Raw genomic sequence first — 19057 nt, 5'->3', positions numbered from 1 at the left:
GCCTTGTTGGCTAGGGTTGGGGGGTAGGTGTCTAGAAACAACCACGGTGGCGGCGACGCACCGGCGCTGAGGGCGTCCTCTTCCCGACTCTCTGCACTTCCCGTTCCCGTCGCTGAGATTTTTGGAGACAATCGAGGTGATGGGACTCGATTCGGCAGTGCGCAAGGAGAACTGGGAAGGCCAGTCGTGTTGGACAAGAGTGTCAGTGGAGATTGACATGCTTCTGCAGGCCAGTTGTCCGAGTATCCTTGGGTACATGGAACCATGAAGGAGGTCGGAGATACCGAGGGTGGCGTTACTGTGCGCAGCGTCGGAGTCTGTGGAAAGCTGTTGAGGTGGGTACAGTGCGAGGCTGGCGTGGAGCAGGTGACGGCGTGGTGCGCAGAAGCTCGCGCAATGTCCGATGTTGCAGCGGGGATCGTGGCGACGGCGGGAATGGGGGTAGCCGAGTGAACATACGACGTTGCGGGGGAGATGGTCGCCGTCGTGACGTGCGGAGGGACGCGATCTGGGGGCATGTGCTCTTCCTGTTGATGACAGCAGCGGGGGGGCTCTGTGTGGTGATGATGATGATGATGATGCCGGCAATCATGCGCCACCGCTTTTGCCGGTTGCTGCTGCGTGTGTGGTGAGGGCGCAGAGCTACAAGGGGCGCGGGGCGTCAGTAGTGGCCGGAATCCACAAGCACCACCGTCGCACCGTTTGTGGGAGCCGCCGCTGGAGAGGCCGGTCGACGCGGAGGGCAGCGGGGATGAGGACGACGAGCTGGCGGAGCCCGCCATTGCCCCTGTGCTGAGAATTGACGGCAGCGGGGTCGGCAGTCTACGCCGCTGTTGCGTTGTCGAGGTGCCCATGGGGAGAAGCGGTTGGTCAAAAAGTTGCAGTTTGGATTGAGGGTCTGTGCTATACGGCGAGTTGGCGCCGTTTGAGCCAGGGATTTGTCCAGCCGCTGGTAGGCTCTCGAGGGTGCTGGTGTTCCCCTGACTACCACTGCTCCCACTAAACAAGGCGCGGCACATCGCCGAGGGGTGTGGCCCTCTTGGGGAGAAGCCGGCGCAACCGGTCTCCGATCCGCTGCGCTGCGTATGGGAGATTCGGAACTGCGACAGGAGGCCCCCGTTCTGCTGTTCCCCCGCCTCCTCTCGTGTATCATCCATTCCCAGCGTCGGCGAGGTCATCTTCGGAGACGTCGATACCGCTTGCTTCTGCCTTCTTTGTATGGATAGCGGTGAAGTTGCCTGCAGACACTGAGGGGGGACCGGCGAGTGAAGGCCTTGGGTCGAGGCCGACGGGGATGGCGGTGGAGACGTCCCCAAGGACATAAGTGAAGAATCCGGCAGACACGGCGTGGGCAGTGCGGCCAGCGAGTGGTGTGGGCGATGGGGGGTGGCCTCAGCTGCGGTGCTCGCTGACGACGGCGTGGTGGTCGGTATAGACCCCGTCGACGCCAGCAAAGCGAGAGTGGGGTTGTCACCAATGCGAGCCAAGCCGGAAGCGGGAGCACTGGCGTTGTTGCCGACGACTGTCGAGTTGCGTGAGGGCGACACACCTCCACCAGATACTAGTACCTGCTCTTTCACGAACAGCGTTGCCAAGGCACCCACTGTGGTGGTGGTGGTGGTGGTGGTGGGCGTGGGGTGGAGGGTGAGTTGAGACGAGCCGTGCGCTTGCGCCCGCGCTGTCCGCGGCGCCGGAAGCGCAGCGGAAGCGTCTTTCTGTGGTCGGCTGAGGTGGTGTGGACTCCCTTCGGTCGGCATCGACGACCCCGAGGGCGACCTCAGCTGCTCCGTGTTGCACAGTTCGTGTCTCAAAAACCGTTCCGGTAGTCCGGAGTTCGAGGCGGCGTTGTGCTGCGTGTGGGCGGCAGTGAGCGTACTCACTGGCGGCATCGAGTGCAATGGCGAGGAATCGATGCCGCCGTGAGCATTGGTAGCTGGGGTTGCGGCGCCGCTAGTCGACCGTGAACGTGCGGTTCTCAGGGTGGTGACGGTGTCCCCCCTCACAGTGCCAGTGGGAAGCGTGGTACTCATCTTGTTGGTTCGCGGCTGCACTCGCACCACTGACGTCAGCAGTGCAGTGGGCTTCGATGGTGAGGGGAGGCCTTCTGTCTGGTAGCCGCACCTGCCGTGGCACGTGAGTTGGCTGCCGTCTCCGTAGGGTTTCGCGTCATAGACCATCCTGAGCCGTGATGACGAAGCCGCATGGTGACACGGCGCGCTCGGGTCGGTCAAGACAACACCACCAGCATTGGTGGCAAAGTCAGTGCACCCTGTCGCGCCACGGTCTTCTGCGGTGCCGTTTTGCGTGACGGATACGTGCGGCTCCATCACGACAGCGAGTGGTGATGAAGGGAATATATATATATATATATTTTTGGGGCGGGGGTTAGGGGAGGGAGGAGGGGGGTGGGGACCGAAAAAATTTTTGAGGGTAATAAAAAAAAAGCGAGTCTTAGTGTGCACACACGCACACAACCACGGCAATATATATATATAGAGTTATATAGAGTTATAAAAAAAACAATAATCATATATATACCTGTATAGATGTGTATGCGTGTGTATGTTATTTTGTCTTTCGCGTTGAACCAGTTGGAGGGGGGGGGTGGTGGTGGATGCGTTGGCGAGAAAACACAGACAGACAGACAGACGCGTACACAACGGGAATAGTGAAGCTCAGTTTCAAAAAAAAGGGGGAGGGGGAGGGGGAAGAAGAGGGGGAGAAGAGGGGGAAGAAGAGGGGGAAGCAAACTACTGAGAGTCTCCTACAAAGGGGGTAAAAGTTACAGTACAACGAATCAAAGAAAAGAAATATGACAGGTCGGGGAGTGGGGGGTGAGTGGGAGTGGGGGAGGGGGAGGGTGAGTGGGAGGGGAGGGGGAGTGGGGGGAAGGGGGAGGGGGAGGGTGAGTGGGAGGGAGGGGGAGTGGGGAGGGGGGGAGGGGGAGTGGGGGGGGGCAAAACCTCAAAAAAAAACAAATTCAAGGGCTGACGCACTCAACGATAGATAACAGAGGATAGAAGGCTGTACAGGAGGGGCGTGCAAACGGGCACAAACACTTTTGAGAACACACACACACACACACACGCATGTATGTATGTATGTATGTATATATATATATATATATGTGTGTCTATAGCTTATATGGATACTTCGGCACGGCTATACTTCTTGAGGGAGAGAGAGAGAGTGTGTGTGTGTGTGTGTGTGTGGATATAAGAAGAAGAGTTTTTTTTTTTTTTGGGGGGGGGGGGGGTGCGAGAGAGAAAGAGAGGACACAAGACACACAGACCGCAAAACAGAATGAGGGAAAAAAAAAACAGAGGTGACAGAGTTGAGTTAGAGAAAAATAAAAAGATAGTTATATGTGAGGCTGTCACTAACCAGGATCACCAAACATCAACGAGGTGGTCACGTAGTTAAAAGGGGGGGGTGGGGTGATAGGGAAAAAAAAATAAATAGCCGTGATGTGAACAACAGCAAGAGGGGGGGGGGGAAACCCACTCTAACTCCAGATAACTGCGCTAAAAATACGGAGCACACGCGCAAAAGCTAAAAGACACGAGATGAGCGAGAATATATCCACCGCCACAGAAGAAAGCAGCAACACACACACACACACACACACGCAGACACACACAGGCGAACCACAACTTCTTTTTTGATGCTTTGTTTGTTTGCTTGTGGTGGTTGTTGCCTGATAAGGAGAAAGAGGATAGATGTCAGACGCACGTCTTCTCGATTTTATTTGCTTTTTTCCTCTCAGCCTCCCCGAGCGTGTGTGTGTGTGTGTGTCTGTGCGTGAAGTTTGTGGAAGGGGAGTGCAAGGGCCAAAGTCGCGTCTGAGAAGTCGATGGGTGACAGCCGATAATTGAATCATGTACGTCGTGAAGTGCTGTCTGCGAAGTTACAACACACACACACACCACACAGGGAGACCTCAGTTGCGCGCACACCTGTGTACGCACAAGAGAACCGATAGGGGGATGTGTGTACTAGAGGTGTGCCCGAAGGAGGAACGGAGAGTGCAGAGAAGGGGGAAGAGGAAAGGAGGAAGGCTGGAGAAAAAGATGTGCGGTGGAGGAGGAAGGAGGGAAGAGGAGGGGGGAGGGGTCATGCTCTTCAGCATAGTGGCCCCCCGCTTTCCGTCGTCCATTTCTTTTTTTTTTTCCTGTGAGCGTGTGGTGGGTCACTCAGTGGGAGTGCTTAAAACCGAACATCGTGAGGTGAACACATCCAACCAAGGCTAACAGAAAACAACGAAGCAGCAAACGTGGGGAACACAGAAGAGAACAAACACAGCGCGCGTGTACTGGACACGAGACGACATGGACACACACACACACACACACACACACACACACACACACACACAAGTAGTACATACATGTCGATATAACAAACTCTTTTCGTTTTTGTTTGTAAGTCATCCAAGCCGTACACACAAACGTTTATCCAGTCATTTTGATCGCACGATCGGGGAGTGGGAAAAAAATCCCCACCAGAAAACAAATTTAACAGCACAGCACAGGAGGGTGTGTGTGTGCGTGGAGGGGGGGGTGAAGGGGATCACGGGAAGACAATGAGATTGAGTGCGCGAGAGCCTTTCGTTTTTTTTTTTTTTGGGGGGGGGAAGGGGGATGCACGTGCCTGTCGCTCCATCTTACCGATAGGCATATCCGGATGACCCGGGTACGAGTGGGCGGCGTATGGGTGCCCCCCTCCCCTCCCCCCTCCCCTCCCTCCCTCCTTCCCACACTGCTCACTGCACTTCACTTGTATATTTATATATATTTATATAAAAGGGGGGGGGAGAGGGGGCCACCTCGACTTTCTTACACCAGTCCACACAAACACTTCGAGCTCTCCCGCATAGCCACTTTGACTTCTTCCGACGGGGTCTCGCTCGTGTTGTGGTTTTCTTGCTCGCGACTTCCGCTGGCCATTCGACGACGGCGACGACTGCCGCTGCCATTTGCAGTGTCGCCAGGTGCTGATGATCCTGACTGCACGACGGCTCCGAACAGGGACGCGTCAGTTGTCAACGCACGACCGGTTACGGTGGTCGTTCTGGATGTAGTGGCGCCACCGCCCGCAGTGACACCAGTCGAGGAGTCGGCCACAATCACCCTATAGCCACCGTCCATCCGAGTGCGCGGCTGATGATGAGGGCCAGAGTTGCACACATCCGCAGACTCGCCGTTGTTGTTCGCAGCGGCGGTGTCGAAGCGATCGTGCCTCACCGCAGCGGCCGCTACCGCCGTCGGCATCGGTAGCAATCTGTTGGGCTGGCCGCAACGATCGATGCCCCCGCTGGCGCCTGACGTGATAATCACCGCTGGTTGTTGAGTGCCCCCACTGTAGTAGCGACGACCGCTGCTATTATTCTCGGTCGCGGCCCGCAGACTCACCATCGCTTGGCAGTCCGGATCCGGTCCCGTGCGGTAACCGCACTGCACCAGCACAACATTGTGGAGGTAGTCCTTCAGCTGCGCCACGACTAGCGGTTTGCGACGTAGAACGCGAACATCAAACTCTTTTTTTCCACTCTTCTGCTCATAGTAGTCTTCCTCTGAGAGTGGGAGGAATAGCTCCGTGTCCACGCACCCAGGTGGCATGACACTCGGACGGGTGTTGTCGCGTAAAAACATACGCGCTGGGATTGCGTTGCTGCTGTTACACGATGTGACAGACCACTCGTTGTTACCTGCGCGGTCATGTGGCCTCGGTGAGCCTGTATGAGTGGGGCGATCTCCCAGGCGGCTGCTACGCTCAGAAAGGGCAGCAGCCGCAGCAGCACCGCTGTCACGGCGGTAGGGCTCCCTCGTGTGGGCCTTGATGATCTCTGGTGGTATATCAACCTTCAGCATGTTGCAACAGTCTGCGACAAACTGCAGGTGCCGTTGTTGATCCAAGCGGAGCATGTGCTGTACATGCCGCGACTCCATTACGCGACGTGCCACGTCACGCTGGATGGCCTCCTCCATGGCCTGCTGCGAGGGCATTTTGCTTGGTCGCTGCGCATCCTCGTGTGGCTTGCCGTTGGTGTTGTTGGCGGTGTTTTTACTCACGACATTCGTCTTGGAGCGGAAGGCCATCCGCAGCCATGGGTGGTGGAGCGCCTGCTCGGCAGTCAGACGGCGCAACGGGTCGAGCTCGAGGAGCCCTGCCAAGAGATTTCGTACACTGTTGTGTGGGTATGTCGGCATGGCACCACTGTTATCCCCAGAGTCGCCCTTTGGTGCCTCCCCCGTGTTGGGTGTCGCCATGGTGGTGGGGTGCAGCGCATCATCGCCCATGTCTGGCGGCACGATGTCTGGCAGGCCACTGAGGTCTACTGGCATCTTTTGATGGGCGATTTCACGGTAGAGCTGATATCGAGTGATGATGGGCGGCAGGGCGGATTGGCTGCTGGCCTTGTCATCATCATCATCCCCGTCACGGGTGTGGCCGTCTCTCGAGAAGAGTCGGAATTGCTGGGTCGTCTGTTTGCTGCGCAGCGAGCGCGAGTAACGCATGTGCACGGGCAGCGGGCCAGGCATGCCGGTGATGAGGTAGTACAGGATCAACCCACAGCACCACATGTCGCTGGGCTGCGCTGCGTCCTTGCCAACGTCCTGCGTCGACTGGGAGAAAGAGGGTGGCGGCGTCGCGGCGCCGTAAAAATACTTGCACAGCTCCGGTGAAGCACAGAGCGCAGAGCCTTGATCGTTGTACGTGTCACTGACGCTGCCCAGGTCTGCCAGCTTCACTGTGCCGTCCTCGAAAAAAAGGACGTTCGACGGTTTGATGTCGTTGTGCGCCAGGTGCTGTCGATGGAGGTAGGCGACGCCAGAGATGAGCTGATACAGAATGCCCTTCAGCAGCGTTGGCGAGCACAAGGGAAGCGACACGCGCGGTCGCTTGTACCGGGAGAAACCTGCAGGGGAAGGTAACGCGATCGCTGCAGGCTCATTTTCAGAGCCGTCGGGACCGGCGCCGTTCGTGCCTTTCCCGATGAGGTCGTTGTACTTCAATGGAGGTGCAGCTGCACATAGCGCCGGAGGTGTGGCGCTCATGACCGCGATACTACTCAACGTCCCTGTGGTGCTTCCAGAGCTGCTGTCGCTTGTGTCATCCGCCCCGCTTCCGCTGTCGCTGTCGCTGCGGTGGTGGCCGCCGGCGAAGGCCGGGAAAGAAGAACCACCCAAGCGCACCTGCGGCAAGTCGGAGGGATGGCACTCATAGGAGAAGTCCCTGGAACGGACATCGCGGTGCGTTACACGAGTGGGGTTAGAGAAATCGGCGGAGTCGAAGCGGTGCGGACGTCGAGATTGTCCAGTGCGATCCGCTTGACCTTCTTTTGCGGTAATGGCGCCGCAGGGGTGAAGCTGTCGAGTTTTGCTGCCGCCCTCATGAGCACCCTTGTCACTGTCATCACCGCAATCGACGTCATTCCCATCGCTTTCCAACATACAGCTTGAGTTGTCCATGTCGACTTCTCCCATCGCAGATGTCACGATGGAGATCCACGATAACTCCTCCGGTGGTGGCTGTGCTTGTTGGCTGCTGGCCGACGGCACGACTGTGCCGCGTTTGTCTTTCCCCTGGCACCGATGAGATCGCCGCCACTCCCGCACCGCTTCGTGCCACCGCGTGCGCAGCAGCTCTTCGACCAGCTGTTGCATGCTACAGATCGCGATCGGCATGACAACGTACTCTTTGCTGTACCGCGTGAAGGTGTCGAGAGCGCGAATTATATTTTTGCTATGGAAGCGTTGCAGGTTGCGCAGTTCCCGCTGAAGAGTTTCCTGTCGCCTCAAGTCCTCATCGCGGCGGTACTGTGCGCCAGATGTACGCTTCAGTGTGCTCACAGCCCCTGCCGTGGGACTCGTCGTACCGTCGATACTGCCACCAAAACCACTGTTGTTGCCGTTGCTGCCCTGAGCCTTGTCGTTCTCGGCGGTGGCAGATCGTCTCCTCCACCTCGCCTGGCTCGGAGTTATTGTTTGTGTGCCGCACGTGGCGTAGCTCCCACTTATAATCTTTATAGCGCAGCGTGAGAACCGCCGGTCAGCGTTGTCCGTGTTCAGGTTGATGCAATCTCGTACCACCCCGTAGCTGCCTTCTCCGAGCAGCGGTCCGAGAATATAGTGGCTTACTTTCTTGATGCGCTTGCGGCGGAGGTCGCTGGCAACAGACCATAGCGTGACCACCGGCGGTGAGGAGCCCATGGAGTCGGCCACGCTCTCCGTGCGGCCGCCCTTTGTGTTACCGTCGTTATCGCTGTCATCGTCATTGCCAGCATGTGGGTGGAGAAGAGCGTTACCCGATGTGTGTTCCGGCCCTACTCCCGTGCTTAGAGGCAGAGACGATGCATCGATGTCACCTTCATCATCAACATCTCTAACGCACAGCCGCGTCTGCATCGCTTCTCGTCCTTGAATTCTCCGTTCATCTCCAGAGCTGTTTGAAGAAGCGATGGACAGTCGGATGCTGTCACACGACACAGTGGGCAGGAGTCGCTGGCAGGGTCGCAATGACGACGACAACAACGACGACGACTCCTGCACCCCTGGCAGGTTCTTGTCCACGCTGAGCACACCACCTGCTGCTTGGTGGAGTGGTGCATCCGGCGCCGGCGCAGTGTCAATAGAGGGCTTACAGCGGCGATCGCGCCGGTGCAAGAACGGCGACCCCGGTCGCACACAGTCGGCGCCGTTGTCTTCCTCAGCGTCCCCGGCAGCAGCGACTCGGAAGTGCTGGCGCTCACTGTCATCATCACCGCCGTTGTTGTCGTCGTCGTTGTCGTCGTCGCAGTCCGTGTGCTCGTCGCTGCTTTGGGTGCGGCCACTGAAGGGGTTCACCGCGTTGTATTTATCGCCAATGCTGCTCAAGTGATCGTCGTCCCCAGTGGTGTTGCGGCGGTCACCACTACCGCCGCCACCCGTACGGCTACTGCTCATCACTTTGTTCTCTACGCCATCGTGATTCATGTCTCCGTTTGTGTTGCCACCGTTGCCGTTTCCCCGGTTGTGCTGTTGTTGCTGCTCCCCTGGGCGACCGTTGTCTTCACTGGCCACTGTCTCATTTTCTGTGGGCTGCATCATGGCGGTGAATGAGAAGTAGAGCTGGTCCTCGTCGCCGCTGTAGGTGTTGGGGGCTCGCGATGCGGCTGCGCCACCGCCCTGAATGGATCTGGGGTTGAGGAAGGACTGCAGTGCGTCTTGTTGTGGGTTGGGCTCACCCTGCGATACATTCACTTCTTCTTCTAGACTGTTAGTTGTCTCTTCGCTACGATATATTATGCCACACGGAGAGGGAGGAGGGGGATACCCCTCTCTGTGTGTGTGTCGGTGTCTGTGTGTGTGTGTGTGTGTGTGTGTGGAGGGGGGGGGGCGGCAGTGAGATCACCTCGTTATTTCTTTCGGTAGTGTGAGCGTTGACACTTTCTTTCCTCTTGTGATACGCCTTCTTGTGTGTATGTGTGCAGTCTGTGGTGTGTGCGTCTGTATGTAAGCTGCTATGTGTCGACGTACGCAATTGTTGTACACACGCAACCCATGTAGAGGGCAGCCATACGAGAGAAGGACAGTGGTGGTGGTGGGGGGGAGGGGGCAAAGGGTGAGGAGAGCATCGAAAAGAGGTTGCCTGAACTTGGTTCAATATACATACATGCATACATGCATGAGTGCAGAGAAGCGCGGGGGGGGAGGGGGCGGCAGGGGTAGTCCAGGCGCCCATGACCTCTTTTTTTGATGCGACGCGATGATATCCGTACATTTGGGTCGTTGGGTGTGCGGAGAAGAGTTCATCAACACACGGGTGTAAAAAAGGAAGTGCCAAAGAAACCGTCGTGCCCCCCTCCCCCTCCCCCGCCGGGGGAGACAGAGGGGGGGGGGGGAGGGAGGAGGGAGGAGCGCACGTCGACCCCTCCCCTCCCCCCTCCCCTTTTGCTGAAAGGCACACCACACAGCTGTGTATACAAGGAACACCATTAACCCATGTTAGAGGCACCAGTACCGCGAAGAGCGCCACCAGTGGTGATAAAAGGAGGAGGCGAGGCGGGAACGTGGAGGGACCGTGGAGGGGCAATGGATAAAGAAGAAGGGTCAGCTTCTTCATTCCTCAGCAGCGAATACCCCTTGTACAGGGCACCCGTGCCCAGCGGCGTCGAGCGCCCCCTCCCCCTCCTCCTCCTCCTCCTCCCAATCCCACACAGCCCCTCTACCACATCCACACTCATGAGTCACACGTGCCACTAAGACTGCATCACGATTCGGTTGCACTCACGCGTGAACTCCTGCAGGGAGACGCGGCCGCGCCGTTGAATGAACTCAGCCAGCAATAAAAAGTGTTCGGGTGCGATGAACACATATTTGCCGCGGTCATCGAACACACCGTGCACCTGGTTCGTCTGCGAGAGATGCTCAATGGTGCATACGAGCTCCTTCACCGATACCCCCAAATCCCGCGCCGCCGTCTGCAAAACGAGCAGATTGAGACAGTCTTCCTCGTGCACGTCACTTCCTGAAGTGCCAGCAGCAGATACGCGGTGCTCCGTCTCACCGACGGAGCGCTGCGCACGTGCTTGCACCTGCGCGGCACGGTCTAGCAAGAAGGACTGCACACGTGCCTGTCGCTCTCGTTTCTCATCGCCGAGCTCGCCGCGCTCTTCGACGCCAATGTGCGAGACCCACTTGGCGTACTCGTCGTCGTCTGCCCTTTTCTTGTCTTCACGCAGCTGCTGCAGCGCCGCCTCCTCGGCTGCCTTGCGCTCTTCCTCACGCAGGGAGGCCTCGGCGTCACGAAATTCGTTCTCGCCGACGCGCTGTCGTTCCGCCTCGAGGGCGGCCTCTTGCGCCCGTCGACGTTCCTCACGCTCGCGTTCCTTCAAATGCTTCTTGCGCTGCAGTCGCGTCAATCTCACTCCGTTTTCGTCCATCTCCGGAATGTCGCCGGTGTCGTCGCCGTCATCGTTGCGCGCATCCCCGCCATTGTCACCATGGCGGGGATCGGCATCGTGCTGGAGGTGCCGACGGCGACGACGCAGGGCTTCCGTAGCGCCCATGCGACGTCCACCAGGAGCACCGTTCTCGTCGTCCGCGGTGTCATTGACAGGTCGATGTGCCGAAGCGCCGGACGCGTTCTGCGCTGATCGAAGCCTTCGTTCATTGGCGTGGCGTTGAGAGATCCACTGCAGCAGGAGTAACAGGAGAGCACCCACGACACCTACTAGTAGTAGTGCCAGTACAGGCGATGCGACTGACATCGTGCACCGGAGACGAGAGAGAGAGAGAGGCGGCGGTGGTGGTGGTGGTGGTGGTGGTGGTGGTATTGGGGGGCGATGGCGTGGAGCTTCAGAGACAGAAAATGACCGAGTCCGCAGTTGGGTATGTGGAAAGGATATGGTGTCAGTGTGTGAGAGAGGGGAAGTGGTGATGCACGCGTATCGACGTGTGCTTCACCTCTCGCTTTTTTCACGCCGAGAGCTCGTCCAGAGAAGGGTGGGTCGATGAGGAAGAGGATGAGTAGGGAGGGAGAGAGGGAGGAGAGCATGAAGCTTGGGCTCAGAGGCGCAAAGGGCTGCACACACGATTAGACCATCAAATATGTTCGCCATGACTGATGCGTGGGCGTCTGTGTGACACACCGCGGCGGTGGCGGTGGAGCGATGATGCCCTTCGTAAAAGTCTACATGAGCGAGGGATGGGGGGGGGTGGAGGAGTTTGTAAGCGTTGCTTCACGTGCTGGGAGAGGCTAGACACACACTGCCGTGCGCACACGCATGCGCCCCGAGGGTGCTTAGACGGGTTATGTCGGTGTGAGCAGGAGATGACACAAAAGGCGCAGTCACCATCCCAACAAGGAAAAAAAAAGATGGAGGAGACATCGCGCCGCCGCGCCCCCGCTCCCCCCCCCCGCGCACACACACGCGAATTGAAACACCGTCAAAGGCGCGGACAGGGGAGCCCGTGACGCAAAAAAAAGGGGGGGGGGGGGGGGGCAAACAATAGTGGTGCGGCAGCGTTGACCACCCTACCTGCCGTGTATGCGTGTGTGTGTGTGTGTGTGTGTGCCGTTCACCACCGCGACGAGTGCACATCACGTCCCTCGCATGCTTTCGTTTGGAGAAAGGGGGTTCCAGCTACCGTCTTTGGCCCACGTCGCACCTGGGGCAGCGGTAGGGTTGTCCTTGCGGTGTGGTCGGTCGAAGGTGCGGCCGCGCTGGGCAGCCGTCGAGGATACGTAAAAGGGGTTCCGTGCCAGCCTCGCCCGCACCGTGGATGAGCGGGCGTGCAACCACAACGATGGCTGCACCAGAAGGGCGGCCGCCACACTGACCTCGGGCAGGTATGTGATCCGCGGCGATTCGAGCGACCGCAGCACGGCCGCTGCCAGTGCCGCACTCGGCAGTACAAGGAGTGGGTTAGGGAAGGAGTCCGCAAGCAAGACGTCAGTAAGACCACAGAAGTGGTGCTGCGCATGCACCTCGAGGTGTTCCAAGGAGACACTTGTCTGCTGCGACACGCGAGCTGCAATGTTTAACAGACCTCCGTTGTGGCTTGTTCCGCAGAGAACGCCCCCGAGCTGTGCCTTGCGCTGCACCCATGGTGGCAGGGTTGGCTGCATCATACTCACAAGAAGACTTCGCAGCGTTGCGAACTCGTCCGCGAGGAGTGGGTTTGGGCTGCTCCCGTGCAGACTATACGACTCCAGCGGACGACGTTGGATCTGTGTAACGCAGTAACGGTGCGCACTTGCGACGTCTACCGGGAGAGGATGCTCGACGAGGCGCATGCGTGATGACGTCGTCACCGCCGCGACTGCCGCATTGCTGCTGGTACCGTCAACGGGGTCCGCTCGGGTTCTAACAGCCGACGAGGAGACCTGAGCGTGTCCTTGCACGTGAGCCAACGAAAACATTTGGTTGTCACTTGATGATCCGTCGGCCGCTAGCAGGGGCTGCTGCGATCCATGGGCGATAGCGTACAGCTTTTGCCGTTCCTCCAGCGTCGTGGCGTTGTCAAGAAGATCGGCTATGTCATCGGCAGGCGACGTTCCCATTCCCAGCAAGCGCAGACCACGCTGCGGATCTTCGTGGAGCACAAGGAGCCGTTGCGGGGCGACACACTGGCTTACGGCGGCGTGCGCCAGAAATGCGAGCGTGTCGAGCTGGGCGCGCGGGTCCATCGCAACACCGTTCGCCACAAGCGAGGGTGGCGGTGGTGCAGTCGACTCCCTCCTCCGCTTTCCAGCCGCGGCCGTTGTGGGTGCGCTTGCTGCATAGAGGAGTGATTTGAGCGTACGCTTGGCTCTTTCGCGTACATCACTGTTGCGGATGTCCTCATCATTGACGGTGCTGCCCTTGACAGCGGCCGTCTCGGGTGTGTCCGTGACCTGGAAGGCCATGCGACTTGCCACGGATGGCGGCCACTCCACGTTGAAGCTCGTTCCCAACACGCGAACGTCCACCTTGAATTCTTTTGTCAGCTGTGCGGCGAGCTGTTCGGCGTTGCTCGCGAGACAAAGCGGCCACGACAGCACAGCGGCGCGCTCGCTGAGGCCCTCAAAAGAGTTGCGCCGCATAGCGCCGTGGAAGACGCGCATCTTATTTGTGATGTCCTCCATTGTGCGTTCGCTCAGCGTGAAGGACGACGACGACGACGACGATGTCAGCGGTGAAGCGGGGCTCGACATCGAAGTTGAGAGTGCCTCAAGATGTAGCGGCAGCTGCGTCTGGTACATAAGCCTTTGGATTGCACCAGCCGTGGCGTCCACGCGCGCAACACACAGTGATGCAACGCCGCCGGTGCCGATGTCAATGGCTGCGCGGACGGGAAAGGGCTTGATGTGCTGGCTCTGGAAGATGCCCCTGTGCTCGTCCGCATGATGCCGGGGAGGCGCTGCATCTTTGGTGTCCTCGCTGCCACAGCCAAGGCGGTTCGCCATGTTCCCGGTGGTGTAGCGCTCACGACGGGGTCTCTTGAGCTTCGGTGTGCGGCGAGTCCATCCTCCGTCAGTGCTAGGCGCGGGAGACGAGGTGGATGCAATCCACACGCGTTGGAACTTCAAAGCTGCTGCTACAGCGCAACCAGCATAGTCACCACAAAGACGATGAGGCGAGCACCAGTGGGGCGATGTCGCCCTTCTCCACTGCTCCATCCGCATAGGCCAGTGGGGGGGGGGGGGGGTAGATTGTGATATGAGACAAAGTCGACACTATCAACGATGCCCCCTTTTTTTTCTTTTTTTAAATATATTTTTCAACCCCCCTTTCAAGGTCTCGCTCGTCGAGATTTGCCTTGAATGTGCGCGTGTAGCGGTGTGTGTGTGTGTGCGTGTGTAGCAGCGCCAGGTGATACCCTATGAAAAGAGAAGAAGGAAGGGGGGACGAGAGGGAGGGGGGATGAACGAGCCTCCTCCCCCCTCCTCTGCGAACGACAGTTTTATTCCACTTAATGGGGCATGCGAGGTGGAGTAGTCGCACAGCATAACGCGTTGGGGAGACCCGTGGTGGAGTGGGGCTCGCCCTCCACCTTTCCCCACTTCTTTGCACAAGTCCCAGACGCCCATATCTCTACCCCCCCCCTTTCTCCACCCTCTTCGAGTGTCTTCGGTTGTTGTTGTGGTTGTTTTTTGGGGGGGTAGGAGGAGAAGGAGGAGGAGGAAGGAAAGGGGAAGGGGGATGTCACAAACAACGACGGTTGTAGTCCATATTTTGGAAACACACAAACACACACACACACATATTGGGGGGGGGGAGTGCTAATGTACATAACATAGCGGCGACAAAACAACAACAGGGAGGGAAGGAGGGGGGGGGAGAGCGAGAGAGGACGAGGCAACCGAAGACAACAGGCCCCCCGCCCCCTTTCCCCTCCATACACATACACATACACACATACACACACGCGCGCGCATCAAGGGGACACGTGTTGACCAGAAAGAGGCGCGGCGCGCGGTGTCGATCTCATTACCGTCGAGTGATGGAGAACCCGCCGCCGACAAACTGTCGGTTGTGTGGCGGTTTCTGTAAGGGAAAGTTTGGCTGTGGTGGCCCTGCTGTCAACGTTATCTCGGTCCGGGGCGCACGCCGCTGCGCGTCACGTGGCGGCGGGTCATGAGCGTTGCCTACGTTGCCACTGTAACTGCCGCTACCAGGGGTGGTGGTTGAGGGGCCTGCATGAGGGTGGGGGCGCTGTGGCGCTGAGGCGGACTTGTGTGGCCCGTCAGCAGCAGCCGCAGTGGCCCCATCACCGGCGTTGGTGCGGTGCTGTTGTGCTGGTGGTGCCGATGCACTCTCAGCTGCTGCTGCACCCCCGTTAGCGCTTGACAAGGACACTGCGCTGGCGCCCGATCGCCTGGGAGGATGGGCGCCGCTGGCGCCACTCACCACCTCCAAAGATTTCGTAATGAGCTTCTCCTCTTCACGTAAGGCGCTGTTCTTCGTTTTCTCTCGATAGTAGAGGTGCCTCATGTCTTGAACCTTCTCATGAAGCTGCTCCACCTGCACGTTGAGCGCATCCGCCTCCTCCTCCGCCTTTTCCAACGATTCGCTCATGTCCACCAGCTGCGCATTGCGCTGCTGCATATTTTCACCACAGAGGGCCAACTCCTCTGCGGCCTCTGGCCCTGGCATCCGTGCGAGACGCTGCCGTAGCTGCTGATAAGCGCGCTCCTCTTTTTCGACGAGATCTGTCTTCGCCCGCAACTCTTCGTGTTTATGCAGTACTTTCGCCTGTAAAAGGTGTACCTTGGCGAGTGCATCCAGCACGTCCGGTGCGTTGCTTTCCATGCTCCGCCAGGTGTGGACATTGTGCTTGGTGCCGAGCTCCTCTGCCAGAGCCCGAACCCGCGAGCGGGATTGCGAGAGCAGCTTTTCTTGCTGTACCTCTTTGGCGCGGAGGCGGTCGAGATAGCGGAGGCGAACAAGGGCAATGCGGCAACGCAGCCGCTTCTCCACAAGCAAGTCGCGTGACGTAATCACTTCTTGCATCGCTTGCTGGTACCTGGCGGCTCCCGACACCCGCGCTACATCAGTGAGGAGGATCTTCTCACGGACCAGAGAGAGCTCTTCGGAGCGGAGCAGCAACTGCGCAGCAATGGTGTTGCGCTCGTGTGCCATCACGGTCCGCCGTGCGCGTTGCTGCTGAGCCTCTAGATCAAACTGCGCGATCACCTGTCGGAGCTGTTGTGCTTCGCTGCGTAGTGCATCGACGCGGTTCTCGGCATGTTGGCGATCCTCTCGCAGGAACCGCAGGCGCTGCTCTGTGTTGGCGACATCCTTGTTTAGCTGACGACTGAGGCCGTGCAGCTGGCACAGCTCCGCTTCCTGTTGGATCAGCTCAGTCTTTACTGACTCCAGCTCCTCCTGCCTGCTCGTGTGTCGGCCGCGCAGTTGTTGCAGCTCGGCCTCTGTTTCACGTAGCATCTTCTCCGTCTTGTGGCGATCCGCTGTCAGGGTGTTCAACAGTTCTTGCTGTGCCTTCAGTTTCTTTTGATGGAGCGCGATGCCCTCTTCCACCGCCTTTACCTCGCTGCGGCGGGCGCGGATGTCATCGAGTGTACGGTGGTAGTTGAGAAGTGCTTGCTGCGCCTCCCTTGTGTTCTTCTCATGTGTCTGCTCGGCGTAATAAATGGCTTTGCGCATCTTCTCGTTCTCAGTCCGCAGCACCTCCAATTTCTGGTGAAGGCGCCGACTCTTGCCCACCTCCATGGTGTGCTGCACCTCCACGGACGCGCTCGCCGTGGCTTTGGCCGTAATGTTGTGTATCGTGTTCGTCTTGCGCTGCATCGCCTTGGCAACAGCCTCCTCCAGCGTCCGCCGCTCCTTTTCTTCCATCGCCAGCTGTGCCAGAGAGGCTTCGACAGCGCTGCTGCGCGCCTGAACCGCCGCGGCAGCCGCCGCGCGCTTCTCGATGAGCGCGGAGAGCTCCGCTTGCTGTGCTCGAGCTGATTTTTCCAACACCCGCAGTTTTTTTTCTACACGCTTGAGCTCGGCCTGCTGTTCACGCAGGGCAGCCTGCCGCTGTGGCAGCTCGTGCGTGAGAAGGGTGTTCTCGCGCTCGGCAGCTGCTAGCCGTGCAGCCTCGCCTTGAAAGCGCTCCTGTCGCTCCTGGAGTTGGCGGGAAAGGGATTGGATTTCTTGCGCTGTGCTCTCCATATCCTTGGTGGTCTTCTTCTCTTCTCGCTGGGCTCGCTCCACATCAACGCCGCGCTCGTCGAGCTGGCGCACGCACATCTCCGTCGTGTCGCGGTACTGTCGCACGCTCGCCTCCTTTGCCGCGCGCTCCCGTTGCTCTAAATCGAGATTGGCGAGTAGATTCTGATACGACTCACGCTGCACCCCTAGCTCGTGTTGGGCCGCGTTGTGCGCCTGCTCGGCGGCTGCGAGCTTCGAGCTCACCTGGAGGTGCTCTGCCTCGGCCCGAGCCATCGATGTCTGCAGCATCAGCAGCTCTTCCTCGCGTTCTTTCTTCACGGCGAGCAGATCACGCAAGTACGCCTCCTGCCCCAAGGACAGCCCCGCTGTCTTCTCGACCATAGCATCGAGTTCAGTGACCTGCTGTCGTAGTGTGTGCAGGAGCTCTCGACTGCGTTGCTCCTGCTCGTGTGCGACGTCCGCCTTCGCCCAAGCGGCCTCGATCTCGCGCCGAAGCGTGTTGATGGCCTCCTCATCCTCCTGCGACAGCTGCATCGCGGTCGTGATCTGCTGTTGGTGTGTCTCAAGCTCACTGCGTAGCGCATGCACTTGTCGGAGGAGGCGCTGCTCGCCCGCGTGGCTGCTAAGGAGAAGGCGGTGGAGTTTCTCATATTCGTTGCGGAACGGATCGAGTTGCGGCTCAACGGAGAGGGCACGCAGCACCTCCACAAAGCGCGTCTCGATGGCCTCCATCTCCGTGGGGGAGAGGACACCTTGTATGTTGTCAGCGTTAGTGGACATCGGCGATGCAGACGGACCGCCTAGGGTGGTCGATACCGACGACGCTGCCCTACTGCTATCGTGTGGCACCGTCTCCCCACTCTCGTTGCTTGCTGTGCCATGCATCTTGTATGTGTCAGAGGTGTATAGACGGGACTTGTAGTGTGGCGCGTCTAGGGTAGTGTGAGTGTGGAGCGACGATGACAGGAGGGAAGGAGGGAGGGAGGGAGGGAGGGAGGGAGGGACAGGCCATGAAAAGCGTACACGATACTGGGCAGCCGCTTCTCTTTTCTTCCTCTCTTGATAGTGCTTGGCTTTGTGCACCTGCCTGCTCCGCTGCTTTTGCGGGATATGGCTTGTATATGTCCCGAGTGCGATCGCCGCAGTGTGCATGTGTGGGTTTGGGTAGGAAGAAGAGGGGATGTGACAGTAGAGAGGGCAGGAGAGAGGAGAGGAGAGAGTACTGGAGCGAAGAGGGGAAAAGGCGGTCGGGTGGTGGTGTGAGGCCCAGAGTGGCCATCTCAAATGTGAAAAGCAATCTAGAGGCATGTCTGTCTCTCTCTCTTTCTGTTTCGTTTTTTTCTTGTATGTCGGTGACACACACACACACACACACACACACACACACACACACGGAAGCGTAGCTACATGTCATCCCACCGGCCGACTCACCTCAATCGCGATACGCTGGAGGCCCGGGAGGCGCCCTTTCCGATAGTCCGTGGCACAGCGCTGCACAGTCACAACAGTCGTTGATGTGCGCTTGCATAATGACAAACATGTCCTGCAATTCCACGAGCAGTGGTGGCGGTGACGGGGATGATGTGGCCGCACCATCCCGGGATTCGGACGACGGTGTTGTCAGCCGGCAAAGGTCTTGCAGAGACCAGCCTTCCGCCCTCTCCACAAGGTAGCGGCGGTGTGTGCAGTGCAGCGCCCACGTATCGGTGGTGGCCCTGTCACTGCCTCCACCCCCCACTGGAGGTAGGTGTTGATAAGATGAAGAGCGCCCCAGAGGCTCGACCAAGGGAGTTGGTTGTGGTTCTGGTTCAGCGGATCAGGGAAGGATGCTCTCTGCGGAGTCGCAACGCGCTTCGACCGCGATGCCAACGAAGAGGCACGAAGGGAAGCGGTGTCGTCGGCTGACAGATG

At 58.8% G+C, this 19057-nt stretch overlaps 4 protein-coding genes across 4 annotated transcripts; all 4 read right to left on the bottom strand.

The window, feature by feature from the left end:
* Positions 1 to 4835: 4835 nt before the first annotated feature.
* JKF63_07721 (uncharacterized protein) lies at positions 4836 to 8945 on the bottom strand (the record flags this gene model as incomplete). Its single annotated transcript, XM_067903652.1, has 4 exons — positions 4836 to 6408; positions 6442 to 7858; positions 7913 to 8285; positions 8397 to 8945. 4 exons carry the CDS (start codon positions 8943 to 8945, stop codon positions 4836 to 4838), a joined length of 3912 nt encoding a protein of 1303 aa, XP_067759852.1.
* Positions 8946 to 10240: 1295 nt separating this feature from the next.
* JKF63_07720 (uncharacterized protein) lies at positions 10241 to 11251 on the bottom strand (the record flags this gene model as incomplete). The annotated part of the gene is made up of 1 exon (XM_067903651.1): positions 10241 to 11251. The coding sequence occupies one exon, from the start codon at positions 11249 to 11251 to the stop codon at positions 10241 to 10243; it is 1011 nt and encodes a 336-aa protein (XP_067759851.1).
* Positions 11252 to 12084: 833 nt separating this feature from the next.
* JKF63_07719 (uncharacterized protein) lies at positions 12085 to 14151 on the bottom strand (the record flags this gene model as incomplete). The annotated part of the gene is made up of 1 exon (XM_067903650.1): positions 12085 to 14151. One exon carries the CDS (start codon positions 14149 to 14151, stop codon positions 12085 to 12087), a length of 2067 nt encoding a protein of 688 aa, XP_067759850.1.
* Positions 14152 to 14956: 805 nt separating this feature from the next.
* JKF63_07718 (uncharacterized protein) lies at positions 14957 to 18031 on the bottom strand (the record flags this gene model as incomplete). Its single annotated transcript, XM_067903649.1, has 1 exon — positions 14957 to 18031. The coding sequence occupies one exon, from the start codon at positions 18029 to 18031 to the stop codon at positions 14957 to 14959; it is 3075 nt and encodes a 1024-aa protein (XP_067759849.1).
* Positions 18032 to 19057: the final 1026 nt, after the last annotated feature.

This window comes from Porcisia hertigi, chromosome 3, assembly GCF_017918235.1.
Source record: "Porcisia hertigi strain C119 chromosome 3, whole genome shotgun sequence".
Taxonomy (NCBI): domain Eukaryota; phylum Euglenozoa; class Kinetoplastea; order Trypanosomatida; family Trypanosomatidae; genus Porcisia; species Porcisia hertigi.
This window is presented reverse-complemented; position numbering and strand designations above follow the sequence as displayed.